The sequence below is a fragment of the Perognathus longimembris genome, chromosome 3, assembly GCF_023159225.1.
Source record: "Perognathus longimembris pacificus isolate PPM17 chromosome 3, ASM2315922v1, whole genome shotgun sequence".
NCBI classification, from domain to species: domain Eukaryota; kingdom Metazoa; phylum Chordata; class Mammalia; order Rodentia; family Heteromyidae; genus Perognathus; species Perognathus longimembris.
The window spans coordinates 79,248,948-79,276,931 of NC_063163.1; the positions used below are offsets into that span (position 1 = coordinate 79,248,948).

Genomic DNA, 27,984 nt, shown 5'->3' on the forward strand with positions numbered 1-27,984 from the left:
CTGCCTGTCCTGGGGCTCCCCTGTCCCCCGCAGCGGCACCTGGCTGGGGCCCCTGCCTTGGCCCTTGGGGTCCACAAAGAGCCCTTTGTTCTCTGCTGACATCATGCAGAAGGGTGAAAGGAGGCCTGAAACGGGGTGAGGCCAGGCCCCAAAGGAGGCCACCTGCCCAGCCTGCCCAGCAGGAGGACAGGGTGACATCATGCCAGCCCTGGGGCTGCGGCCCGCACCACACCCCAAGGGGCAGCCGGAGATCAGGACACCTGGCCAGGTGGCTTTGGACTTCCGGTCAGGAATGGCGATGAACAAACCTGCACGGTGTCGCTGCTTCTGGTCTCAGGATGTCACTCAGGCTGGCCTCAAACTCCCCATGCTCCTGCTTCCGACTCCCAGTGCAGGGATTACAGGCATGGGCCACGAAGGATGCCCTGCGTCCATGACTGCCAATCCTGATCTGTGAGGCTGGAGTGGAAATACCTGAAAAGCGCCCGCGTGGGTGCTTAGCGAGCAACTTGGAGTGAGAAGTCGGTGCTCGCGGGCGTGTGGGGAGCTCGCACTCGAAGGCGCCACGGCCAGCCGGGGCTGGGGCACGGCGGAACCCAGGAGCAGCTCAGCCATGCTCCAGCCCAGCAGCAGTGAGCTGCGACTCCGACCCCCAGAGCAAACCCACCGCACAGATGGGGAGACTGAGGCTGGAGCTGGCGGTTTAACCTGGCTCTCAGCCATTGGGGGCCAGCTGAGGGCCTTAGTCCTAACCCACCATCCTCTTTGGGGGACCCAGGGGTCTCCAGGGGTCCCACAGACCCCAGCTTCCTGCTAGGCTCTGACTGGAGCCCCCTCCCCAGCACTCAGGCCTGTGGGAGCCTCCACGGGTGGCAGCCCCCACGGGTGGCAGCCCCCAGGCCTCTTCCTGCCTTTCCTTTCCTCCTCTCCAGCCTCCCGGAGGCTGGCAGGAACATTTGGGGGTGCACCTCTGAGGGTGTCCCGGCCTGCCATGGAGCCCACACATGGCCAGGCTGAGCGACCCAGCAGAGATAAATCACGTTCAAGTTCACAGAGGGCCTCAAGCCCCCTCCCCCCCATCCCAGCTATGGCCATTGTTCACGCTTCAAAACCGGCCCTGCCTCCCTAAGACAAATATTTGAGGGAAGCCTAGCGAGCTTCCCGCTTCCATTGGAAAACTCGGAAGAGAGAAGTTGGTTGAACCAAGAACTTGTGTGCACATACTTGGAAAGTACAACACGGAGAGGGCAAGCAGACACGAAAGGTCACCCAGCTGGGCCCTGGCGGGCTGCACCTCAGGGGCGCCTTGAGGTCCCTTAGTTGGGACATGGGGATGCCAGCCTGTGCCCCCCCACCTCAGCACACGCCTACGCCCCATCGCCATCCCACCTGTGTTTGCAGGGTCGGGGGCTGCACTGAACAGCACCAAATGGCCACAGGCCAACATCATTCATTCATTCATGGGGGGGGGGGGGACTGGAGGCACTGATGTGTTACAGGGCCATGCGGCACGGGGATCCAGCCCAGGGCACTCGAGGTGAGCATGGGGTGGGGACAGAAGCAGGCGAGCGGAGCTAGGGTCACCCACCCCTCGCATGGGACCAGAGGACCAGAGACAGAGACACACAGGCGAGGCACGGCCCTGCTCGCACACACTAAGACACACAGGCGAGGCACGGCCCTGCTCACACACACTAAGACACACAGGCGAGGCAGGGCCCCCACTTGCACACTCACACCCCACCCGTATCAGACTCAGAAGCCCAGACCTGCAGGACGAGGGTCCCATTAGGGCCTGGGCTCCCTGCCCACGTGGGTGCCTGGCCTGACTGTGCACCCCCTGGCCAGCCTGGCCAGCTGTGTGACTTGGGGTGTGCGGCCCCACCTCTCTGGGCCAGCAGAATCTCTGCTCTTAGGGCCAGGCTGGGCCCTGAGTGCCGCTCCGGTCAGTCCGTGAGGCCATCGGGGAGGGAGATCTCAGGGTACAGACAGCCTGCCACGGCGGGGCAGGAGGCAGCCCCGGGGTCCGGGCTGGAGCCAGGGCTCTGTATCAGGGTGAGGACGAGATCAACTCTGCCCCATGCCCCGGCAGTACACAGCATCCATGGTCCCCACTGGCCTCCAAGCCCTCGGGGCCGCGAGACACGGTGGGGCCTCTCAAGCAGGCCTAAGGCCCCTCCCAACGTGGCCACTCACACTACCCCCGCATCCACATGCCCGGGCCCCCCAAGCCCTTTCCTCCAGTCACCACACCAGACCCCACTTCACTACAACAAAATGACGGAGCACGGCGCCGTGGCCACTTGGCTGTGGGCCGGGAGGGCGAGGCGAGACAGAGCAGGTGTCTGCTAAGCCTCCCTAAAAATAGGGACCGGCGGGGAGCGTGTGGGCCGCGGGCCGGAGCGGCTGCGCTTAAATCCAGCACTCAACACCCCAACCCTCAGCTGCCTGGGTCCCCCAAACCCCAAGTCTTTATCTCCTCCAGTTCAGGAGGAGGAGCGGTAACTCCCCCCCCACCCCCAGCCCCAGACCGGGAAACTCGGCTCTGCAGACGGTGACACGGTGGTGGGGAGTCCCCCACTACCACATGGACATTCATAAAAACAAGGTGGCGCTTACACAGTCCGGCGCCTCGGCATCCGTGTGCCGCCTCCTGAGGGACGAGAAGCGCTGCTGGCTCCGGGCAGAAAAGCGGCGGAAAGATTCTCGGCCCCGAGAGGCCAGGTGTCGGAAGGACGAGGTGCGTTTGAAGGGGGTGCGGCCGGCAGACTCCCCGCTGGCCCGCTCGTGGCTCACCGTGGCGGTCACCAGGTTGAGGGCGTCCTGGAGGGACCTGCGCATGGTGCCCACCCACTGCGTCATGTGCGACTGGGCCACGGTGAGCTTGTCCCCCAGGTAATCCATGAGGCCCGCCTGGAGGAGGCTGCGTCCAGACACGGAGAGCACCGACTAACACGCCGGCGGCCTGGCCCCACGGTGAGCTGCAGGGCACAGATGGAAAACCCAGCGGTGCTCCTCAGCCAGAGCAAGAGTGGCTGCACTTGGCTGAGCTCGAGGGCCGGGGGAGGGGGGGAGTGCCAGGGAGGGCCGGTCCACGCTGGATGAGCCCAGAGCAGTGGAGCTCCGCCACTCAGTCCAGGGCGTGACAGTCCCCAAGGGCTGGGGGTGGGATGGGGCGTGGGTGCCCCCTTTCCTCCAGGCTGGCGGGCCCTGGCTGCTTCACACCCCCCCTCCCCAGCTCCCGGCCGCTGTCCCCGGCCCACTGTCCTGCTGCTTCTGCTCAGGGCCAGGGGCCACTCACCTGACCCGGCAGGTTTTCTGTCCTGAGCTAGAGTCTGTCTCTAAACCTGGCGGCCAGCAGGAGGCCGCTCACTCACTTCCGGAGACAGCCCCCCCCACCCCAGGGCCCGGGGGCCGGCAGAGCAGTGGATGACATCAGCCTCAGCTGGGCGGGGGGGGGGGGGGGGGTCGACGGCCCAGGAATGCAGGAGGGGCCGGGGAGAGACGCAGCCGCTGGAGCCAGAGAGCCAGAGCTCACGTCCCTCTTTCTGTCCTGTTCACTGGCTCCCCCACCCAGGTCCCAACTGCTAGCCCTCCCTCGGGACCGCCAGGGACCTCACATGCTGCCCGCCTCCTGTCTCTGCAGTGGCCTGACTGCGCAAGTGGGGGGCATGGACGGGGGAGACGGGGGACCCCAAGAGGCCTGGAAGGGCTGGCAGCCGACTCCAGGCGGCATCCTGGGAGCCCGTGGCGTGGCTGTCGGTCCTGGCTGTTTGTCTGTCTGTTGGTCTCCCTCTCAGGTCTCTGTGGGTGTCTCAGGCTTTCTCCTCCCGCTTGGCTCTGGGCTTCCACAATCTCATCTCATCTCCTCTCTCTCTCTCTCTCTCTCTCTCTCTCTCTGACTCCTCCTCTGCTCCCCTCCTCCCAGCCCTCCCTGGAAGGCAGCTGCAGCCAGGAGCCAGGTGAGCCACCCTGGACGTCCCCCCAACACAGGAGGTTCTGGGCTGGGCTGTGTATTTTGGGATGGGGTGGGTTGCCGTGGCAACCGTGGCCGCGTTGGCCCGTCCCAGGCTGGCAGCCTGCCCTGCTCCGCCCCATGCGGTCACGTGAGCTCCGGGCTTTAACCCTTATGGAGCTGGAGGACAGGGGAGCCCACAAGCCAGCAGGGTGTGAGGATGGGGGTGCACGTGCATGGAGGGGCAGACTAGAGGCTCACCTGCTGGAGGCGCTTTCCCACAGTAGGGACTCAGAGCTGTAGAGGCCCCTGCCTGAGGCCACACAGCCAGGAGGCCACACAGGGGCACAGGGGCCGGCCTGGGCTGCGTTCCACAGGCCTGCCAGACCCCCCGCCAGGGCTTGGTCAATCTGTGTTGTTCCAATGCCACCTCTGATATCCAGATTGGCACGGCTGCCCCACCTCCCCAGCTTTGGAACGAATATTGGCTGGTCAAAGGCCTCAAGAGAGACCCCTTCCTCTCCACATTTCTAACCCACTCACTCCTTCACAGACCAGATGGAAGGCACAGGTGGCATGGATGGCACCCATGGGCATGGGTGGCATGGATGGAACCAGTGGGCATGGGTGGCATAGGTGGGCAAAGGGGGCATAGATGCACCAGTGGGCATGGGTGGCCAGGCACAAGTGTCACGGGTGGGCATGGATGGCACAGATGGCATAAGTGGGCACGGATGGTGCCAGTGGGCACAGGTGGTACGGGTATGCACGGATGGCACCAGTGGGCATGGATGGCACCAGTGGGCACAAAGGCTTTGCTATGCAGGTCTCTGTCCCAGGGGCCACAGGGTCAGGAACTCTTGGGACCTGATTGTTGGGAATGAAGAGGCTTTGCTCCCTGGCGCAGGGCCGGCTGGGCGGAGCCAGAGGTCAAAGGGGGAGGGGCAGGGAGCCCAGAGCCCGTTACAGTATTGATTCTCTGTTCATCGCCCACTTCTGCCGTTGTTTTCATTTTCACTTATTTATTTTTGCCAGTCCTGGGGCTTGAACTCAGGGCCTGGCTGCTGTCCCTGATCTTCTATGTGCTCAAGGCTAGTGCTCTACCCCTTGAGCCACAGCGCCATTTCTAGCTTTTGAGTGGTTGGTTGGAGATAAGAGTCTCACGGGGCCTTACCTGCCTGGGCTGGCTTTGAACTGTGATCTTCAGATCTCAGCCTCCTGAGTAGCTAGGATGACAGGCGTGAGCCGCCAGTTTTATTTTTAAAATCTAGACTGAATTAAAATACGGCCTCACTTGGCTTATTGTCTTGTCTTTGCTCACTAATGATCGCCTACCCCCTCCCCTGCCCGCACACTGAAGCATCCGGCGTGATGGCGGATTTGAGATTCACTCGCACACACACAGGGACATGCACATGCACACACACACATGCATGCACACACACACACACAACTGCCTATTAGCTGTGTGACCCCGAGCAAGCTACTCAACCTCTCCCATTGCTGCATGATGTCGCTGCGCCACCACACCAATGACGTCACAATGTACCCTATGATGTCACGCATTGCATCATCCTATGTGATGTCAATGCCACACACCCTGCGGCCTGAGCCTCCCAACAGCGCCACCTCGCCTGGGCTCTGCCTGGGCTCCCATTCTACAGGCGGAGACTCAGGGCCCAGAGAAGTGAAGCCGCTGGCCTGGGGCCACACAGTGGTACCCACCAGGCTCACTCCGGTGTGGTCCAGAGGCCATCTGGGCGTGGCTGGAGGGCTGGGAGGCGGGCACAGGGAGCAGAGTGCGGCAGAGTTGGGGCCCCCGGGGTGCAGTGTGCTCCGACTGTGGCTATAAACAGTGCCAAGCCTGCAAACTGGGGCAGCCTGGGGCCCCAGGGGCACTGATGTGAACGCTGTTCTCACTAGAAAACTCTCCGGATGAGAAAGAGAGAATGCGATTAAGAGGGAGAAAGAAGGGGGAGCCATCCATCCATCCCTTCCATACACGAGGATGGGGGAACCTGAGCTGGCTGCGGAGGGTCAACGAACTGTTGCCTCTCCCCACCGCGCACGGCAGCTGCACACAGCAAGTACCGCCCCAAATCAGAGCATGTCCGTCGTGCATTCACTCAACAAACCCCTGGCTGGTCACCCTAACAGCTGCATGCTGACCCTCAGCCGTTCAGGAGGCCCCCGGCCCCCACCTCAACCACGTTGCACAACACTGAGTCCCAGCACCTGACCCACTGGGTGGCCTCCGACCTGGAGCACCACAGGTGGCCTCTGTCTCCCGGGCCAGGAGCCCTCATGAACAGATGCATGAGCTATGAGAAGGGTTGGGGAGCCAGGGGCTGGCAGCTCAAGCCTATTGTCCCAGCTACTCAGGAGGCTGAGATCTGAGGATCATGGTGTTCAAAGCCAGCCCCAATAAACCACCAGAAAACCTGTAGTGGTGTTATGGCTCAAAGTGGTAGAGCGCTAGCCTTGAGCTGAAGACCTCAGGGACAGTGCCCAGGCCCTGGGTTCAAGTCCCACAACCGACAAAAAGGGAGGACAGGGTATCACCATTCTCTCTGCCCATCTGCACAACAGATGAAGAAACTGAGGCCCCGAAGGAAAAAGTCACTGGTCCACCCCACCAGGTGCAGAAGCTGAAGCCTCTAAGCCCAGCAACTTGGAGGCAGAGAAGGAAGGGTGCAAGCTGCAATTCAAGATGAGCCTGGGCTAAAAGAAGTTGGTGTGACCTCATCTCAAGTGCCTTACTCCAGCTACCAGGGGAACCAAAGTAAGAAGATCACAGTCTGGGCCTAAAGTGAGGCCCTGCCTCAAAAATAACCATCAAAAAGGAGGCTGGAGGCATGGCTCAGTTGGCAAGAGCACCCGCCTAGCCAGCGTGAAGCCAAAATCAAGACGTTAACAGTAGTCTGAGTGGAAGGTTTGCTACCAGAAAAACAAGAAGGCTGCCACTGCACCTACCCTCACAGGGGAGGCCTTGAGGAGTGGAGGTGGGTCAGAGCCGTCCTCTAGAGGGGCTGCTAGCCTCCCTCCCACGGGAGATACAGGTGTGACTCTTGGCTGTGCCCAGATGAGGAGCAGAGGGGCCCACCTGAGACTCGCTGGGTCCCAGCTCTGTTCCCAGCCCAGCCTCAGGCTGGCCAGTTAAGGGTGGAGGACAAAGGCAGCTTTCTCAGTGTGTGGGAGCCACACAAACAACGGGCAGGAGCGGGGTGGGGGGGGGAAGGGAGAGAAGGAGGGGAGGGAGGGGAAGGAAGGAGGGAGGGGAGGGAAGGAGGGAAGGAGGCAGCCGCCCCTCCACACCCCTGGGAAGGCAGCCAACCAGGCCAGGCAGCCCAGGCAAGCTGGGGCAGCGCTGGGGGGCGGTGGGGGGCTCCCCTCCTTTCCCATCTAGGCCCTCAATAGGGTGAGGGTGGGGTTCAGCACAATCACAGGAAATGTCTGCAAATTCAACAGCGAAAGTTTAAAAAATGAACAAAAAAAGAACCTCCCACAGGACCAAGGCCAAATAAGCTAACCTAGTGCGGGCTGGGATCAAATCTCGATTTCACTGCTGGTGTGCTGGCACTGGGTGGCCTTCTGCAAGTGACATAACCTCTCTGAGGGGATGTCTCCCTACCAGGGCTGCGGTGAGGACGGAATGAAGGAATCTACACAGAATCCTGCTGGGCACTGCAGAATGCAGCTATATTTCCAAGTCTGGGCAGGGGAGGCCCTCAAAAGCCAGGGAGAGAGGCCCCAAGACACCAAACCTGCAGTGGCCTCTGTGGTTCCAGCTCTCCAAGCACAGAACACGACCCTCCAAGCGTCCCATTTCCCCAGCATTGGGTCAGCACTAAAATGTACGGCCACAGAGACAGTGCTGTTCTTTATTAAACGTGCTGGTGGCTCATGCCTGGAATCCTAGACACTTGGGGCCCCAGCCCTGCCTGGCAAGAGAAGTTTCTGGAGCTGAGGGCCGGTGGCTCACACCTGTAATGCTAGCGACTCAGGAGTCTGAGATCAGAGGATCGCAGCTCAAAGCCAGCCCAGGCAGGGAAGTCCACGAGACTCCTATCTCCAATAACCACCAGAAAACCAGAAGTGGCACTGTGGCTCCTGTGGTAGAGTGTTAGCCTTGAGCTGAAGAGCTCAGGGATAGTGCCTATGCCTAGAGTTCAAGCCTCATGACACAAACACACAAACACACACACACATATATGTGCACATGCACACACATTCACACACATGCACATATACATATTCACACATACAGACACGCAGATATATGTGCACGCACATGCATGCACACGCACATGCACACACACACAGCTCCTGAAAGCCCTTCTCACCCCGCTGCTGGCTCGGGCTCATGCCCGTCATCCCAGCAACAACCCTGGGAAGCCTATAGGAGGCGGGGTGTGGTTCAGGTGGCAGAGCACCTGGTCCTGCGCAGGTGTGACCAGGAGTTAAGCTCCAGGAGGGAGGGCTGGGCAGAGAAGGAAGAGGCTGGGAGGTGGGGGGGAGGGTTGGAGCTCAGGGCCCTGCAGGGCAGGCCTCGGGGTCCTGGCTCCCAGCCCAGTGATGAGCGGGCGCTTCAGCTCCTCTGCTCTTCAGCCACACAAGCCTGTCTTGCAGGGAGCTGCTGAATGGAGTAGCAATGGCGACTGGGCCCACCAGGGGGCGACGAGCAAGTAGGCTGGGGGTGGGTGCGGCTCAGAGGCCACGCCCACTGCCCGAGGCCACATCCACAGACCCAGGTGGGCTCTGGGCCTCCACATCCCAGGCCCCTCCCGAGGCCCCGAGCTGCACCCCAAGACAAGCTGCCTTTGCTGTGGGCAACATGGGACAGAAAGTCACGGAGGCCCACCCTGGCAGGCACGGGGGCAGCCTGGGAGAGAGAGGAGGGGTGCTCTGCCCCCCAAAACAACACCGAGACAGTGAGCACCCCCTACCTTGGCTGATGCTTGGCAGTCTTCCCAAGTCCCATCCACAGATAAGTAAACTGAGGCTTGGGACCAGCCTGTGACTTGGAGAATAGCCAGAAAGCAGCTGAGTCAGGCTGAGCTGGGTACCTGCTTCCCCCTTCCCCCCAGGACAAGCCCCCCCCAGGTAAGCGCCGGCTTCCCTCCCCCCCAGGAGCCCTCCCCCCAACAAGTGAGCGCCTGCTTCCCTCCCACCCAGGACAATCCCCACCCAAGGCAAGCACCCGTCCCCTCCCCGGTGGGTCTGTTTCCCCCAGAGAGCAACCCGGTGCCTGCCTTCTACTGGGGAGTGGCGGCAACGGCGGGGGAGGCTGGGATCCATCCAGGCTGTGGGGGTGGGGGAGGTGCCAGGCCCACCCATGCCTCAGTTTCCCCAAGTGCATAATGGCCCTGGGATGAGAGGAGGGGCACTGTGGGGAGAGTGGGATCACACCCACCGGATCTGGGTACGACAGGAGGGGACGGTCCCACTGCTATTTTTTAACCCGGTTGCTAAGGCAACCACAGCAAGCAGCTGGGGGCGGGCGCACAGGGCGCAGGCCTGGGCTGTCTGCCCACCTTATCTCATCATGGAGGGGATTAAGTGACTCCCTGGGCGGGGCGGAGGCAACCTTGAGCTAGGGTTACTAATGATCTCAAATAGAAACCTAGTCCTCCTCCCGGAACCCCAGCAGAGAAGTGGCTGCTCACAGCGGAACCCCAGCAGCGAAACGGCCCTCCAGGATGCTCACGTCGGAACCCCAGCAGCAAAGCGGCCCTCACGTCAGAACCGCAGCTGAGAAGCCGCCCTCAGGGACCTTCACAGCCCAGCCAGGCACAGGAGGCCCGGCCTTGCCGGCTCCGCCTAGGCACCCAGGCACTATCCTGGGGTGCAGGGTGCTCCCGAAGCCAGGTGGGAGGCTGCGTCCACTGCACTGGCGGCCACCAGGACTGGAGGTGCCAGGCAGCACACACGGCCCTGAGGTCCGGCTTCAGAGTCAATGCAAAGTGGGGGACACGAAGTGGGACTGGCCTGGGACCCAACTGCAGGAAGTCAGACCAGAACAGGGAAGTGGCGAGCGGAGCAGTGCGGCATCCCCCACATGGCCCACATGGCCCAGGCCGGCCAGGACTGCAGTCCTCCTGTGTGTGTGCTCCCCGTGCCACCCCTGGGGCTCCCCTGAGGCTGGGGTGACGCCCCGATGGAGTCCTGAGAACCTCAACCTGCCGTCCTTCCTTCCCTCGGTCCCTCCGTCCCTGCCTCCCAAGTGGCTGGGATGACAGGCTTGAGCCACTGAGCTCAGCCTTCCGCTGTACTTTCTACAGTGGTGATGAATGAGCTCCTCCCAGGGCCACCAGGCAAAGCCGGCTGGCCTTCCCCATCTCCGCCGCCTCTGTAATATCCCCACAAATCAGAGGAGTTCCAGCCAAGGCATCATTTTAAAAAGTTGAAATGAGATTAAAAAAAAAAAAAAGACAGGGCAACCCCTCTGCCATTGTATATGCAAAAGAAAGGCAGTGTTCATGGAGCCAGAAGCTGCCACGGCCATGGTCACTGCGGTCACACAGACAGACAGGCAGACAGGCAGACGGACAACACAGTGTTCAGAGAAGAAGGAAACGTCCCGCTTGGTGGGTGAAGCTGGGTGACATGAGGCAGACATGGAAAGCAAGCACATGGAAGGGCCTGGCTCACGGGGGAGCTCGCAGTCAGCCTCACAGACAGCGAGCGGGTGACCATAGTGGGTAACCGTCAGGGGCAGGCCAGAGAGGGTGACCGTCAGGCGCAGGCCTCAGGGGGTGACCATAAGGGGCAGTCTGGAGCAGGTGACCATCAGGAGTAGGGCTAAGGTTTCTCCCTAGGCACCAGCAAAATCATTTCACTACCAGATGTGCATCAAAACCCCACATACTTAAAGCTGGTTATAAAACATGGGCCAACCTGGCTAACAGGGGGTCACCAGACAATCAGTGAGGCTCAGGGCCCAGTGACACTGTGAGGGGAGGCCGGGTACCCCAGCTCAGAGACACACAGTAGGGGTGGGGCCAGATACCCCAGCTCAGGGAAACACAGTGGGGGACAGGCACCCCAGCTCAGGACACAAAGTGGGGACAGGCACAGCAGCTTAGGGACACACAGTGGGGGAGAGGCCAGACACCCCAGCTCAGGACACACAGTGGGGACAGGCACCCCAGCTCAGGGACACACAGTGGGGGAGGGGCCAGACACCCCAGCTCAGGGAAACACAGTGGGGGACAGGCACCGCAGCTCAGGACACACAGTGATGGGGGCACCCCAGCTCAGGGACACACAGTGGGGGACAGACACCCCAGCTCAGGACACACAGTGGGGGACAGACACCCCAGCTCAGGACACACAGTGGGGGACAGACACCCCAGCTCAGGACACAGTGGGGGACAGGCACCCCAGCTCAGGACACACAGTGGGGGCAGGCACCCCAGCTCAGGACACAGTGGGGGACAGGCACCCCAGCTCAGGGACACACAGTGAGGAGGGGCAGGCACCTCAACTCAGGACACACAGTAGGGGGGCAGGCACCCCAGCGCAGGACACACAGTAGGGGGGCAGGCACCCCAGCGCAGGACACACAGTAGGGGGGCAGGCACCCTAGCTCAGGGACACAAAGTGAGGAGGGGCAGGCACCTCAACTCAGGGACACACAGTGGGGGGCAGGCACCCCAGCTCAGGGACATGCAGTGGGGGGACGTACCCTAACTCAGGGACGCACAGTCGGGGCAGGCACCCCAGCTCAGGGCAGTCGGTGTGAAGCCCCTGAGGGCTTCCCTTCCTAGGAAAGATGACACTCCACCTCCCAGCAGCTCCCAGCTGTCAGAGTTGAGCACCAGCTCCAAGGCCTGGTGAGGGGACACAGGCACTGTACCCCACCCTGGAGAGGCAAAAGCTGAGGGGTGGGGTTGTAGCCAACTCCAGCCACACGGCTCTGTCACACACAGACCACCGCTCAAGGAACTGGTACATGCCCATCCTCCGGGCAGCTTCTATGGAGGCTGCAGGCACTGGTGCCAGGCCCTGCGCCTGATCACCCATCCCACGGGATGTGGGTGATGGCAGAAATTCCTCCCCACATCACATCCAGGAGACTTCAAAACTGCTTTTCCTTTATGGTCCAGATGGGGAAACTTAGGCTCGAGGAGGAAAAGACCTGTCCCCATCACATGAAGGGTGGTGAGAGGCAGAGAGGAGCTGTGGCTCTGTCCACCCTTCCCACACCGGCCAGGCTCCTTCCAGACCCAATCTTGCAACCCACCACTGGCAGGGGCTAGCTCCTTTGCACATAACCCAGGCCCTTTGCATGTGTATAGAAGTTTTCCAGGATCACGTCCCCCAGAGTACCAAGCACCAAGTACTTCCAATCCAACATGCCCTGCGCTCCAATTCCTTGTGCAACTTTTAACCGTCAACCATAAGCACACCAGTGTCAGGGGAGAACCCACAGTCACAGGAGACCCCCATGGTTGGGAAGACCCCACAGTGAGGGGAGAGCCCACAGTCAGGGGAGACCCCACAATTGGGAAGAGCCCATGGTCAGGGGAAAGCCCACAGTCACAGGAGACCCCCACAGTTGGGGAGACCCCACAGTGAGTGGAGAGCCCACGGTCAGAGGAGAGCCCACGGTCAGGGGAGACCCCACAGTTAGGGGAAACCCCACAGTCAGGAGAGACCCCACAGTGAGGGGAGAGCCCACGGTTGGGAAGAGAGTCTGTCTTCTTCCCATTGCACTGAACATTTGACCCGAGTTCCACACCAGCACAGGTCCACGGATTCCAGAACCACGAACTGTGACCCCTCCAGATTCTTATGCGAGTTCCCCGAGACTGCTTGCCGACTCAGTTACGACAGCGAAGGCCAGGCCCCCACCCAGGCTGGGAGGAGTGGGGTGGGGGTGGGACACTAGTCTCCCAAAGTTGTATTTTTAGGAACTCCAGAAAGTTCTGTGTGTGTGTGTGTGTGTGTGTGTGTGTGTGTGTGTGTGTGTGTGTGAAGGCATCGGAAGCATTTGCAAACATTCAGAATGGGGAGAAATCATATTTTCCAAGACTTTTCCTTCTGGGCATTCTCAGGGCAGTAGCAAATGTTCCAGAAACTCCTAGACTGACCTCCAGGACCCGCTCCCAAAGGAGGGCCTGTTCACACACCCTGCAAGGTGTCCGCAAACCCACGCCCAGCCAGGCCCACCTGCTTGTGTCAGGGGTGAGGAGACAGAGACCCAGAGAGGGCAAGCAGCTGGCCTGGGGTTGCACAGCACATCTGCCTCAGCAACCAAACAAGCTTTGGGAACCGTGGACCCACACACAAGGCACTTCCACAGGCTCCCCAACCAGGGCAATTCAGCAGAAACAGAGAGCTGTCCCTCTCCCCGCACCCCCCATCTGCTCCAGTAAGGAGAAAATTCAGTGTAATGGGAGAGGGGGGCTTTCCCATCTTGGATAAGTATGCTTGGGGGAAAGACGCCCAAATCTATTATTTCCACAACACGAAAGCAGCCGAGACGTGCTCCCACCCTACGGAGCCAGGGGACCCCCTCTCAATGAAACCACACTCGAAATCCAAGACACGCGGCTGGGCTCTCAGGCGCACACGGACAAGGCCCCCATGGGTGCCCAGGCCTGGACGCCCCCACAGGGCAGATGTAGGGGACCGCGGGTCCCCACACTCCTCCTTGACTCCCCTCCCCCAGGTCCTCCCCCTCTCCCCATGCCCTTCCCGTGGTGGAGCCTGGCCACGGGGAGGCGGCGCAGGGTCCCAGACGGCCCCACTCACCCACAAGGTGCCCAGCAGCTTGAGCAGGCTGGGGCAGTAGTAATACTCCATGGCCACCCAGCTCCACCGCACCACCAGCACCACCACACCGCCAGCGCCACGCTCCGCTCCCGGCTCCTCCCCGGGCCTCCTCCCGCCCCCGTCCACCGCCCCCAGAGTCAAGTTCAAGGCATGAATCATTCAACAGCAGCCAGGCTTGCAGCCACAGCCACGTGGCCACCGCCACGCGGGCCGCCTGCCTCCCCACCTCCCGAGAAGCTGGCTCAGGCCCGAGCTGGCCACAGCCCCGCTGGGGAAGGGGCTCAGACTCCAGCCCACACCCAGAACTTAGGAGGTGTCTCTGTAACTGCTTCCTGAAGAGCAGTGCACCCCCACTCCCTCCCCTCTGAATGAGACCTGCAGAATGCAGTCATCTGGCAGCAGTCAGTCAAGACCGGAGGGCGGGTCTGCTGTGTGCTCAACTCTGACCCCCATGGGGCCCTGGGAGCCAGGCATAGGGTGTCTTCAAGCCCTGAAGGGCCACAGCACAGACTCAGGGAGGGGATTTCACAGTGTGTCATGGGTAGGGGGAGGGCGCTGGCTCAGTGTGCTGAGTGGTGCAATGGCTTGCTGTGGGTCACTGGGCTCTGACTTAACGTCTCTGTGCCCCAGCTCACTGACCAAACAAAGGAGGAGGGAAGGAACAGCAAGTGGAAACCTCAGGCTGGCATGAATAGTGTAGTGGGCATAACTAAGACCATCTGACAGCCTCCTGCCACCCTCAAAGGGCTGCAGGAGAGGCAGAGGGGACCCCTGGACCTCAATCAGTGAGAGCTAGGGGGCCAGGAGAGGGGAGTCATGGTCCACAGAGAAAAGCTCTTCAGAATGGGGCCTGGAATAGCTGAGCACAGAGGAAAAGGTGCAGCCCTGGAGGGCTTCTCAGAGGAGGTGGCCTGAAGCTGAGGCTTCAAGGACATTCTTTTAGATGTTTCTCCACTCAAGTAGAAGATTCACTATCTCTGTGAAGCCAGAAGTGACATTTCTATTCCCTGTCATTCTGGGGGTACCCATGCCTCCCCCATAAACCAAAGACAACTTTTCCCAGAAAATCATTTCTTGGTCAGGAAGGTAAGTAGGACACCAGGGTTGTGGGCACTGCCAAGGATTCGCGGGACCCCAGGACCTCCTGGGCACCAGGCTCATGAGATAGAAACACACCAAGGCCTAACAGGACGGGGCAGAGCCTGGCACACATTGAGATTAATTCCTGAGCTATGCAGTCACTGGACCTAAATGCCCGGGAAACAGAGGCTGGTCACATTCTGACGAGAGGCTCTGACGTAACACAGATGGAATTCAAGGCTGGTAACTGCTGGGTGCCAGTGGCTCACATCTGTGATCCCAGGTACTCAGGAGGCTGAGATCTGAGGATTGTGGTTCAAAGCCAGCTCCAGAAAGAAAGTCTGTGAGATTCTTCTCCAATTAGCCACCAAAAAGCAAGGCTACTGATATGGCCCAAGTAGTAGAGCACCAGCCTAGTGAGCAAACCAAGTAATTGTGAGGCCCTGAGTTCTAACTCAGTACCTTCAAAACAAAACAAAAATACTAATAATAAGAACAAATGTGGCTGGGAATGTGGCTTAGTGGTACAGTGCTTGCCTAGCACACATGCAGCCCTGGGTTTGATTCCTCAGTACCACATAAACAGAAAAAGGCCAGAAGTGGCGCTGTGGCTCAAGCGCTAGAGTGCTAGCCTTGAGCAAAAGCAGCTCAGGGACAGTGCTCAGGCCCTGAGTTCAAGCCCCAAGAGTGGCAAAAAAAAAAAAAAAAAGAACCAACAATAGAAACAGGTCTTCTCCCTGCCCCCTGGTGGTCGTTTCTGGTCACTGCACAGGAAATGTGGTGGTTCTGGAAGACACCTAGACCCTACAAGAGGCAAGAAGCTGTGACTGAGCATAGCTGAAGCTGGTGCCCTGGGCCAGAGTCCCACCTGCTGTCCTCCCCACCCCCATTTCACTGGCCTGTCACCTCCCAGACCTGCAACCCCCAGGGCCCCGTAGGTTCCAAGGACCCCTGAGGACCTCATCATGGCTGTCCCCACTAGTGCCTGTCTGCCTATTAGCCATCTGGCTGTCACCTATCTATTCTCTTCTAACATTATTCTATTCTATTGTCTATTCATCATCTGCCTATTTTATTCCATCCTCTATTCATTATCTGTCTATTCTATTCTATCATCTAGTCTATCATCTATCTATTCATCATCTGTCTATTCTATCACTTATTCCGTCATCTATTCATCATCTGTCTATTCTAGTCCATCATCTATTCATCATCTGTCTATTCTAGTCCATCATCTACGTCTTTATCATCTGTCTATTCTATTCTATCATCTATTCATTATCTGTCTATTCTATTCTATCATCTAGTCTATCATCTATCTATCCATCATCTGTCTATTCTATTCTATCATCTATTCCATCATCTATCTATTCATCATCTGTCTATTCTATTCTATCATCTATTCCATCATCTAGCTATTCATCATCTGTCTATTCTATCACTTATTCCATCATCTATTCATCATCTGTCTATTCTTTTCCATCATCTATTCATCATCTGTCTATTCTAGTCCATCATCTATGTCTTTATCATCTGTCTATTCTATTCTATCATCTATTCATCATCTGTCTATTCTATTCCATCATCTAGGCATCCATCACCCGTCTATGCTATTCTATCATCTAGTCTATCACCTATCTATTCATTATCTCTATTCAATCATCTATCAATTCGATCATCTATCTATTCTAGTCTCTCATCTGTATTCTATCATCTATTCTATCAGCTGTCTTTTCTATTCTACCACCTATTGATTCTATCATCTATCTATGCTTGTCTATTATATATTCTATCATCTGTCTATCCTATCACCTATCTATTCTGCTCTATCACCTGTCTATTCTATCATCTGTCTATCCTATCATCTCTATTCTACTGTATCATCTGTCTATTCTACCCATCATCTGTCTATTCTATCCCATCATGTATCTATTCTATCCTATCATCTGTCTATTTCATCCTATCATCTGTCTATTCTACCCCATCATCTGTCTATTCTATCCCATCATGTATCCATTCTATTCTATCGTCTTTCTGTATTTGCTCTAGCACATAAAAATGACAATTTCACACTCAAATCCACAACATCAATTCTGCTTGGCCAATGAGACCCCCTGCTTTGGACCAGGAACCAAAGAGATGGTGACTTCCCTGGATGGCCCCTTCCCCACCTGAGCTCTAAGGCAGCTCCAGACACAGGAACAGCAAAGTCCTTGGTGGATGCATGCTGCTGGGGAAGTGGGGGGGCGGGTCTGACATTTGGGATTCAGCACAGTGACCTCCCTCCTTCCCTCTCCCTGCCCATTTTTGCTGATACTGGGGCTTGAACTCAGGGCCTGGATGCTATCCCTTGAACTCAGGGCCTGGATGGGCCCACTTGAGTCACAGGTCCACTTCCAGCTTTTTGCCAGTTAATTCTCCAATTGAGTTATAAGCTATTTTATATATATCTTATCTCTCATGAACTTTCTTACTTGGGCTGGCTTTGAACACTGATCCTTGGCTCTCAGCCTGATTAAGGAGATGTGATTGCAAGCATGAGCCATGGGTGCCCAGCTAGTGTGGGAGATGTGTTGGGCAGTTTGGACCTGGGCTGTGTGTTGGGGTCCCCCTCGGCACTCCCCAGGCCATGTGGACGCCTGGGACCTCCCCAGGCAGCCTCCCCCAGGGGTCACCTTTCCTACTCGCCTGTCAGGACTCCACCCCATGGTTCCCCGTGAAGGACAATGGCCCTGCCCTCTCACTGGGTTAGTGGGGGACACAGTGCCCTCACTTGCCTGTCAACCCACAGGGGCCTCATGCATTCAGCAAGCATTTCCAGTGTTGCCAACTGGGCACCGATGACCACCGGGTGGTATGGAGAGCCATGGCCAGGCTGGGACCTGCCAGGCTGCGATTCTAGAATGAGGGGAGAAGGCTGAGAGATGGATGGGAAATCAGCAGACAAGCACAGGAGTGTCAAGCCAGGGGAGATGGACACAAGGGCATGGGGCTCGACAAAGGATGGATGCAGACAAGAGCCCCAAAGCAGAAACCTCCCTAACTGCCATCAACCACCACACATCTACCTCAGTGGGTATTTATATGGTAGAACATCACTCAGCCACAAACAGGAATAACGAGCTGGTGGCACACACCTGTCATCCCAGCAATGTGGGAAGCATAAACAAAAAGATGGACGTCTAGGCCAGCCCCAACACAAGGCAAGACCATCCCTGAGCACTTGCCTAGCATGCATGAAGCCCTGGGTTCGATTCCTCAGCACCACATAAACAGAAAAAGGCCAGAAGTGGCACTGTGGCTCAAGTGGTAGAGTGCTAGCCTTGAGCAAAAGAAGCCAGGGACAGTGCCCAGGCACTGAGTTCAAGCCCCAGGACTGGAAAAAAAAACAAACAAACAGAGCCCAAAGGGCTGGGGGTGTGGCTCAGTGGTGGAGCACTGGCCTAGCAAGTACCAAATGATCCTGAGTTCAAATGCTACCAAAAGGAAGGGGTAGTGGGAGGCTAGTGAGCAGAGGGTATCGTTGGGAGGTGGTGAGAATTTCTGAACTTGGTGGTGGTGATATGCCGGGCTAGATTTATACCTCTCCTTGTGCGGAGACGCCAAGCTTTATCCTCCTAACTGTGTTCCCTTTCCACTCTCTCCCTTGGCCGCCTGACCTGCGGGCAGGCAAAGATGGAATGGAGGACATGGGTAGCCTCAGGTACACGTGGCAGCGAGAAGCCCTCCTCCTACCTATACCCGCCAAGGAAGCAAGGCACGCGTAGGCTCTCGGAGAAGCTTCAAAGAGCTGTCTGTTTATTCAAGGGAGGGGCTAATAGTCTTACAGCAGTAGTGACGAGCGAAGGGAGGGATTTGACCAAGAGCTAGCGATAGGCTGGTGAGCTTGTCCATCCAAGAGCAGCTCCCTGGGACCTCCCTCACGGGCTAACGTCACTTCCCACAGAACCACCCTCTGGGCGCCTATACGACACACGTGCTCGCTGGTGAGAGGTGGGGGCTGGTTTAGATCTACTCCCTCTGGTTCTGACCCGGAAGGAGATAGGTGTGGCTAGCTTCCACACAGCCCCAGGGCGGCGGGGGGAAAGGCAGTGTCTCGGGACCGCCCTCTCCCCCTCAATGCCAAGCTGAATCCCCAACAGTGATAGATTTACAATTCTGAACACCAAAAAGAAAAGGGAAGAGAAGAGAGGGGAAGGAGGGAGGGAGGGAGGAAGGAAGGAGAGATGGAGAAAGGTGGCGTGGCATGGCTGAAATCTCAGCCAGTGTAGGCAAGACTGGAAAATGGCACAGACACTGTAGAAAATGGTTTCACCAATGGCTCCTCAAAGAATGAAAAGAGGATTCCTACAGGATTACAGGATATCTCCCCACACACGGATACCCAAGAACGCTAAAAGAAGAGACACAGTGTTCTGAAAGTCACGGAGGCTAAAGGGTGGAAGCAGCCCAGGGTCCAACAAGAGATGAATGGAAAAGGCAGCAGAGGGATATGGTGGACTATCACACGGCCCTGCAAAAAGAATTGAACACCAACCTGTGCTACAACTCAGATGAACCCTGAAGCTGTTTCATTGCATGACATGCCAGGCACAGAGAGATTGTGTGTGTGTGTGTGTGTGTGTGTGTGTGTGTGTGTGTGTGTGTGTGCACTCACAAGCACATGCACATACCAGTCCTTGAGCTTAAATTCAGGGCCTAGGCGCTGTTTCTAAGGTTTCTCGCTCAAGGCTAGCACTCTACCACTTGAGTCACACGTCCACTTTCAGCATTTGTCCAGTTAACTGGAGATAAGAGTCTCATGGACTTTCCTGCCTGGGCTGGCCGCAAACCTGGATTCTCAGATATCAGCCGCCTGAGTAGCTAGGATGACAGGCGTGGGCCACCGGTGCCCAATGAGGGACAGGTTTTGTATGGTTTTACTTATATAAATCTAGAATGGGAACATTTCTCTTAATCACAGAGTATAAAATAGGATGGAGCCTGCCAGGGGCTGGGAGAGGAGGAGGAGGAATTGGTACCTAAAATCTACCATCGGTGTGGGAGCGTGAAAACCTGTGTCGATGGCTCTGGAAATGGAGCCAGGGCGAGGGTGGCCAGTGGCCTGAGATGCCAACCGCAGTGGATTTTATGTGGTTCATATCAAACCAGCACCAGATTTCTTCAGAGTCCCTCCTGTTCTCCCTGCTGCCACCAGAGGGTGCTCCAAGCCCCATGTCTGGTGCATCCAGGCAGGGGGCCGGGGATAGGGTGACATTCCCTGGTTCCAGGACACCTTTCTTGAGGAACACCAGCCCCTCAGGCCGACACTGAGACCATCCTCTCCCCAACCCCCAGCTCCCATGATTCAGCATCAAGCACAAGCCCCAGGATCTTGGCATTTGCTTTTCCCTGGGCCCCATGTGCTCCAAGTTCTTCTGCACCACTGTTTCCACAGCCAAACCTCCCTCACATCCTCCACCAGGTAGGAAACAGCCCCCAGCCGTGTGCTCCGAGCTACCTCTGACTTCACCTTGTATCCGTCGCTTTGTTCTGAGTTTGGCAACTTGTTTAATGTTAGGGGCCCCAGGAGGCAGCAACTGCCTCTGACCTGCGGCTCTAAGGGACACGGGCAGCACAGGACACTGGAGGGGCAGCTGTGCAGGTGGGGATAAGCCAGTGACTAGCCTAGAAAGGGAGGGAGGAGGAAGGGCAAGGGGGGGAGGGAGGGTGTGAGGGAGGGAGGGAAGGAGGGAGGAGAGTAATGGACAGATGATGGACGGAGGAGGGGTGGGCTAATGAATATTGAGACAAATTTTGTACACGGATAACCACAACGTTCTCCCATTGCAAACATCTCGGGCACGGATGGGCACCCGCCTTGGGGCCCTGGGAGCGCCATCTTTCTGGCCTGGCTGGTTCTCATCTAGAAAATGAACCTCTATGGGCTGAGCTCCGAACTTCCCAGCTCCCAGAGTTTCCAACCAGCAGGGAAGCAGAAAAGAAACAATGTGGGGACTGAGTGTCTGGAGAAGTGGCAGCCACCCTGGCACCATGAGGCTCTGGGCCTTGCCCACACCCGGCCAGCAGCCATTCTGATGGCACTGTCAACCTGGGACCCAGCTGGGGAACGGCAAGTGGCCATCGTGGGAAGGAAGGACAGGGCCACACTGCCGGGAAAAGAACACACGTGGTCCTCTTATGCGACACAAGCCTCTCTCCATCCCGCGCATCCCTCAGGGCATTCGTCCTCTGTGGGCAGTCACCCACTGAGGCATGGCAAACAGCATTCCTCAGGGTCCCCTGGGCCACCCCGGGGGAGCAGGGGAAGCCACAGGGGCCAGGACCCCAGAACAGCTCTGCAAGGTCAGCCTGGCAAGCTGCAGCCTCTGTCTGAGCCTGTTTCCCTGTTAGATGGTGGGAAAAAGGAAGAGGAGGGGGCTGGGAATATGGCCTGGTGGTAAAGTGCTCGTCTCATATACATGAAGCCCTGGGTTCGATTCCTCAGCACCACATATAAAGAAAAAAGTCGAAAGTGGCACTGTGGCTCAAGAGGTCAGGCCCTGAGTCCAAGGCCCAGGACTGGCAGCAAAAACAAAACAAATAAACAAGAAAAAGGAAGAGGAGGAAGAAGGGAGGAGGAGGAACAGGAAAAGGAGAAGGAAGTGGAGGAAGAAGGAGAATGGGGGAGGGGAAGCAAATGCACCCATGAAGCTGAGGCACTGAGAGTTCACCAGCCCCTAGGGGCCTCCTTCAGAGCCCACAAACACCATCTCCTTACAGAAGGGGAGAGGCAACGCCCAGGAGATCAGCTAAGTCCTAGGCCCCCTTGTGGCCACCCCCAGGACTGCAGGCAGGAGCCCTGAGGCTCCCAGGTCAGGAGGGGGTGTGGCTCCGAGGACCTGGGGGAGGAGACAAGGCAAGCCCCACCTCCCCAGGCCCTTGAGTGACCCAGGAGGAGCCTGGGGCTAGAGGACTCAGGGAGGACTCCTGCTAGCCATCTATAGAGAGGCTTGAAGTACTGTCCTCGCTGTAACTTTCACACAGGCACTAAGGTTCAAGCACCAGCAGGTAAGGCCATCCCTGGGCCTCGCGGCAAGCAAGGCCATGGCCTCCTGGGGGTCAGGGGCCAGGAAGGCTGCGGCCTGCAGGAGGAAGAAACCGAGGCAGGGAAGCTGGAAGGCTGGATCCAATATCACACGGGGGTCATGGAGGTGGCTGGGCTGGCCTCACCTCACCCCCCAGGACCCTTGTTTCTGAATCCTTCTAGAAACCAACCAGCAAGCCTGACCCACAGAAAGAGAGCCCCAAGCCAAGGGACCAGAGATGCCACATCACAACCAAGCAATCACCACAACTTCTGGAGGAGCAACCCATGGTTGCCAGGGACCACAACGAGCCCACCTGGGCCCACCCGGTCAGTGCAGTGGACATGGTCTCCCTCTCCCCCCAGCCAAGGACTCAGAGGCCGGAAGCCACCTGAGGCTGCCCCAGGCACCATGCAGAGCTCAGGTGAACGAGGCTCACCATGTCCCTAGCCACCATGACTGCTGGTACCGGGGCACAGCCTGTGCCAGGCCCACCACACGGCCCAAGAACCAGGGAGCCACACCCAGGACTCAGCTCGAGAAACCACAGTGCAGAGGAATTCAGCACAGGGCTCCACATCTCCAAGACAACCAGACCCAGGATTCGAACCCAGAACCTTCAGACCCCAGAGCTTCAGGTCCTTGCAACCACCATGCTGTCCACAGTTGGGGTGGTATCCCGCCAGGGCGTCTCCAGGCCCCCCTGTGGGCCTGCCTGCCCTCTCCCCCTCAGGCCACAGCCAGCCTTGCCCCCCACCCCCACCCAGGACACCAGGACCACCAAGACCGCACAACCTGCCCTCAGGCACCACTCACCATACACGGCCCAGCCCGCTGCTCCTTGCAGAGGCTCTGGCTCCTCCGAGGCCCCGTGGCCCTGGGCGACAGCGTGCGAAGGGGATGCTCACTGCCCCCGGGGCCACCACTGTGGTCCGCACCCCATGGGGACACCTGAGAACACAGGAAAGGGCCACGTGAGTGTTCCTGTGTGCAGGCCAGGGCTGCACACCCAGCGACCATCCTGGCAGAGAAGAAAAGTCAACTTCCAGCCGCACATCTGGGCTCTGGGTGCTCACAAGACTGGGCCCTGTGTGGCCTCAGGGAAGCATTTCAACTGCTCTGTGCCTGCCAGGGGCCAGGAAGGGCAGTGCCACAGTCCAGCCACAAGGGGGCAGTCCTGATCCTTGTGTGTGCCCCCCCCCACCCGCACAATGGGGAGGGGTGTCCACAAATGCCAGCCGCCCACCCTCCTTACAGTGAGGCCAACCACTGAAAAGCCGATGGGGAGCTGTGGCTCAAGTGGTAGAGTCAGGCTCTAGTGGGAAGGGAAAATGAGACCATGAGGTCCTGAGTTCTAGTCCCAGGACTGGGGGGGGAGGGGGGGAAGAGAGAGACAGAGACAGAGAGACAGAGACAGAGAGAGAGAGACAGAAAGACAGAAACATGGAGGTTTTCTAGGGGCTGAATCCAACATTGTCTAAAATGTATCATCATGTGAATTTTTTTTTAAGAAAATAAAAAGGCAGGTGAACAATCTGTGGCCAGCAGAGATATCGAGCCCAAGAATTGTCTCTTGGAGTTCCCAGAAATTGCACAGGGGTGGATTCCAGCCGATGAGGCCCGGCTGGGGTCCCTCACGTCCCCATGTCCCTCCACCTGCCACCCAGCACCCACTGGGTGGCCACTGGGACCACACAATCTTTGTGAGGAGGGAGGGGAATAAAATGGAGCTACAGGGCTGGGAATGTGGCTTAGTGGTAGAGTGCTTGTCTAGCATGCATGAAGCCCTGGGTTCCATTCCTCAGCACCACATACACAGAAAGAGCTGGAAGTGGTGCTATGATAGAGTGCTAGACTTGAGCAAAAAGGAGCCAAGGACAGTGCTCAGACCCTGAGTCCAAGCCCCAGGACTGGCAAAAACAAAGAAAGAAAGATAATCAACCTACACCTTCTGCAAGAGAGGAAGGAATGAAGGAGGGAGGAAGGGAGGGAGGGAGGGAAGGAGGGAAAGAAAGTAGGAGAGAGAAAGAGAAGGGAGAGAGGGAGGAGGGAAGGAAAGGAGGGAATGAAGGAAGAAGGGAGGGAGGGAGGAGGAGGGAGGGAGGGAAGGGAAGGAAGGAAGGAAGGAAGGAAGGAAGGAAGGAAGGAAGGAAGGAAGGAAGAAGGGAGGGAGGGAGGGAGGAAAGAAGGAGGGAGGGAGGAGGGAGGAAGAGAGAGGGAAAGGAAGGAGGGAATGAAGGAAGGAAGAAGGGAGGGAGGGAGGGAGGAAGGAGGGAGGGAGGAGGGAGGAAGAGGGAGGAGGAAGGGAGAAGGGAAAGAGGAAGAGGAGGGGGGAGGAAGGGAGGAGTGTAATTGTGGGTGGGGAGGAGTACAGGGACAGAAAGGGAAGATATTCGGCAACGTTTTCTTTCGATCCTTTAAATATTTTTGGAGCCTTAGGAAAATATTCTCACTTTTAAAATAAATCATTGAAGTAAATGAGAAAAAAATAATCAGGCCTGGGGTAAAGTTTCAGAAACTGTTCAGGAGAAAGAGAGAGGGAGGGGTCGCTGGTTACAGCCACATTCTTTGGGGGAACGGACCCTCTCCCACGAGAGCTGCGGTGGGCTGAGCCCAGTGACGCATTCCTGGAGACCCCACCAACCAAGAGGAGCGTGGGAGACCAGGCATGGTTTGACATGAAACGTTAGCTAGGCCCCATCTCAGGGGGCAGGCCAGGCACAAGGCTCACGCCCTGTAATCTCAGCTGTGAGGAAGGTAAAGGCAGGAGGACTGTGGTCTGAGGCTGACCCATGGCTGCACCCTCGGCTCTGACCAGAAGACGCCAGCAGCTGGCTGGGACAGTGCCAAGTGCCCTCCACGCAGCCCAGCAGCCTGGTGAGTGAGAAGCCAGCACACAGGGCACAGGGGGGCATTTCTAGGCTTCTCCTCTCCCGCTGCTCCCAGAACAGGAGCCCAGAGCGCGGTGGGTCACTCACAGGAGGCCCAAGGCCTGAGCTCCCCCTCTGCTCATCTCAGGATGGCTGCCTGGGAGACAAGGGTTCAAATCCCAACTGCCCCCCAAACCCCTCCCTCAACTTCCAACTTTTGACCACCACACCTGGTCTGCATGGGCCCCTTCAGATGCCTGGAACCTTGATCCTTCCCATCTCTGCCTCCTGGTAGCTGGGATTACAGGCATGCACGGCTATGCTCAGCTTCTCTTAGTAAAGGAGACACATTGGCTCAGGCCCAGTTGTCACCTGTCGAGTACTGGCCAGAGGAAGCAGCAGGTGCTACGTCCAGCGGGGCCTGACCTTCCATCCGCCACAACCCCCGTCCCGCAGGCCCACCAGACTCATGCCATCCACTTTACAACTGAGGAGGCGGGCAGCCTGGACACTCACCGGCGGGCTGTCCGGCACGCGTGGCTCCCACCGGCACGCCTCCACCGTGGCCTGGGACCCGGCTCTGGGCTGCTCCTGCCTCCTCTGCATGGCCTCGTGCATGGCGGCCAGGCCCGTGCGAACGCTGGCAGGGGGCCCCTTTTCAGAACAGGCCCTCTTCACATCCAGCGGCCTTCTGGGGTCACACAGGGTGTCGCCCCAAGGAGCCAGGCTGTCCCCTGGCCCCCGCCTGGTGGGTGTCCTTGGGGTGCCTGTCTTCGGCTCAGCAGGGGGCGACTTGGGGGACAGGCGGACTCCGCTGCCAGGGTCCTCATGGCCACAGGGCTTCGCCCCAGCCGGCTGGCTCTGGGTCTTCGCCCCCACGGTGGCGTGTCCTTCCTCAGTGAGGGCCAAGGCTTTCTTCCGGGGGCTGGAACCCGCGGGGGCTGGAGCTGACTGGGGCAGGCCCCACAAGGGAGAGCTGGGCTTTGGGGCTGTGGGGGTCCCCGGGTCTCTGATCTGCGGTTTACTTGGGCCAAGGCTGGGGCTGTCCGCCATCGCAGCCACGCCGGCTTGTTCACAGGGACCCTGGGCTTCAGGAGCCACGGCGCCGGGCCGGGCCGGCCTCTCCCGGGGCAAGGTGCCGGCCTGTGCCGTGGGGCTGGGCATCGCAGGCGGGGCCTGGCCGGAAGCCCCGATGGACTTGGCCTTGTACTCGGCCATCAGGGAGTCGAGGTCCAGGATGCTGGACCTGTAACTGTCCTTCATCTTTCCAGGGAAAGTCTCGCTGATGACTTCGGTCTTCCTCCGGCTCGGCTGACCGCTGGCTCTCGGGTGGCTCCTTGGGGCCGGAGGGGCATGGGGGGCACTGGGAGTGTTTGGGGTCACCTTGCTCCAGCTGTCTTTCTTGGCGTTCTGGGAAGCAGAGCCGTCTTGTGAGCCGGGTGGGATCCACAGAGCACCCACAGGCAGTGGCCTGTTGCTGGGACGGCCCCGTACCCCATCCCCCACAGACCAGGAGCGCTCTGTGGCCTTTGGAGACCTGGGTGCCATCACAGGGGGGCCACCTCCACTGCCCTGAGCCCAGGGCTTGCTGCTTGAGGGACCCGATGGCTCCTCCTGATTCGGAGAAACCAAAGCAGACGGGCAAACGTGAGGGGATGGAGGCAGGGCTGTCTTTCTAGAATGTTCCAACAAGTTCTCAAGCCCTGACTTCACCATGCTCTTTACCTTCTGAATATCTGGAATCTGGTAAGTTACTGCAAAAAATGTGGCCTGGGGCTCTATGGGTGACCCCAGAGGCCCTGGCGAGGCTGGGGCCTGCAAGTCGCCCGTGGTCACCCCACGCATCTCTGGGGGCTTCTGGGAGGCTCCAGCTGGGGTGGACAGAGGACCCGGGTGTCTCTGCTCCCCCTTGTAAGAGTTCTCTGAGGGGAGGAAGCGGAAGACATCGAACTTCGTGTCATGGGGCAAAGTCCGCCGCCTCCACCTGTCCACTCTGGGGTCCCCAGGGTGGGCTTTCCGCAGCCTGACCCCGGCCTCTGCCCTCCGGGCCAGCTGTGGGTCGCCCTTCACAGCAGCTGGGAGGGGCTCTTCAGCCTCCAGAGGCCCACGAGCTTGGGGGTCACAGGCCTTGTCCTTGACCCGGGACTGAGGCTCCGGGGCCCCCCCCTGCACTGATGCCCAGTCAGCTGGGGAGCTGCCACCCGCTGGCTTATGTCCAGCCCTGTCCGGGCCCTGGCGCGGGTCTTCCCAGGGGGCAGCTTGGACCACCTTGGGGGAGATGACCCGGGGAGCACAGGGCTCCTGGCTGCCTGCCACCGCGGCACTGTGCCGGTGTGCCACCGTACCGCTGGCCCACCTGGGTGACGTGCAATTGCTCCCAAGGGAGTCCTCTGGCTCCCGGAAGTCAAGCTTTGGCCCACCACTCTCTTGTCCTCGAGCCTCCCAGATCAAACTGGCCCTGTGCACAGCACCCACTGGAGCTTCGGGCCCGCCCTCAGGGTCAGCAGTGGTGACTTCCTGGGTCAGCCGCTGGCCTTGCAGTGAGCGTCGGAACCTGGCACTGCGCAACGTCACTGCCTTGTCCCCCACGGCCGTGGTGACAGCCTCACTGTGAGCCTTGTCCCCAATGGCATGCACAATGTCCATCCGAGGCTCCACCCTCTGCGTCCAGGGGAGACCGGCCGGGTGCTTGGGGAGGGAGGCCTGGCTGTCGCCGTCTCCCAGGGCTGGCTTCTCCAGCACCGGCGCAGGACACTGTCCAGATGCACAGTCGGAAAGTGCAGCCTGGCCCACCGGCAGGTCCTTGCCCAGCCAAGAGCCTCTTTTGGGCCTGGCTCTGGGCCCTGAGCTGCAGGCATCAGCCCCGCCCCAAGGGTCTGGGGCTGAGAGGTGGGCGCCCTGCTCGGCCACAGAGTGTCTCTCTACGTGGTGCTCAAACACGGTGGCCCACACTGTCTGGAAGCCCCCCTCGCCTTCCAGGGACGCCCGAGGAGTCTGCCCCGGGCCGTTAGTATCCTGGCTGGAGCTGGCTTGGCGCTCTGTCTGTCTAGATGCCTTCTGGGGGCCCCCAAGCTTCCAGGGGCTTCGTGGGGTGGGAACGCCATCCACGTTGCACCCTTGTTTCTGCTGGAAAAAAAGCACACGGCAGTATTAGAGGACCGGAGGGGAAGAGGCGTGGAGGCTGAAATGGCTGCTTTTCCTACAAAAACCGCGCGACCCTAACACACTAAAG

General features: G+C 58.8%; 1 protein-coding gene across 1 annotated transcript in view; it reads right to left on the reverse strand.

Moving 5' to 3' along the window:
• Window positions 1–27,984, reverse strand: part of Kiaa1671 (KIAA1671 ortholog) — a 54,867-nt gene that overhangs the window by 22,943 nt on the left and 3,940 nt on the right. The window contains exons 3-4 of the mRNA XM_048342753.1: window positions 25,269–27,878; window positions 22,699–22,833 (exon numbers count right to left, since the gene is read on the reverse strand). Coding sequence (XP_048198710.1) covers window positions 22,699–22,833; window positions 25,269–27,878 — 2,745 coding nt within the window. The remainder of the gene's footprint in view (window positions 1–22,698; window positions 22,834–25,268; window positions 27,879–27,984) is intronic.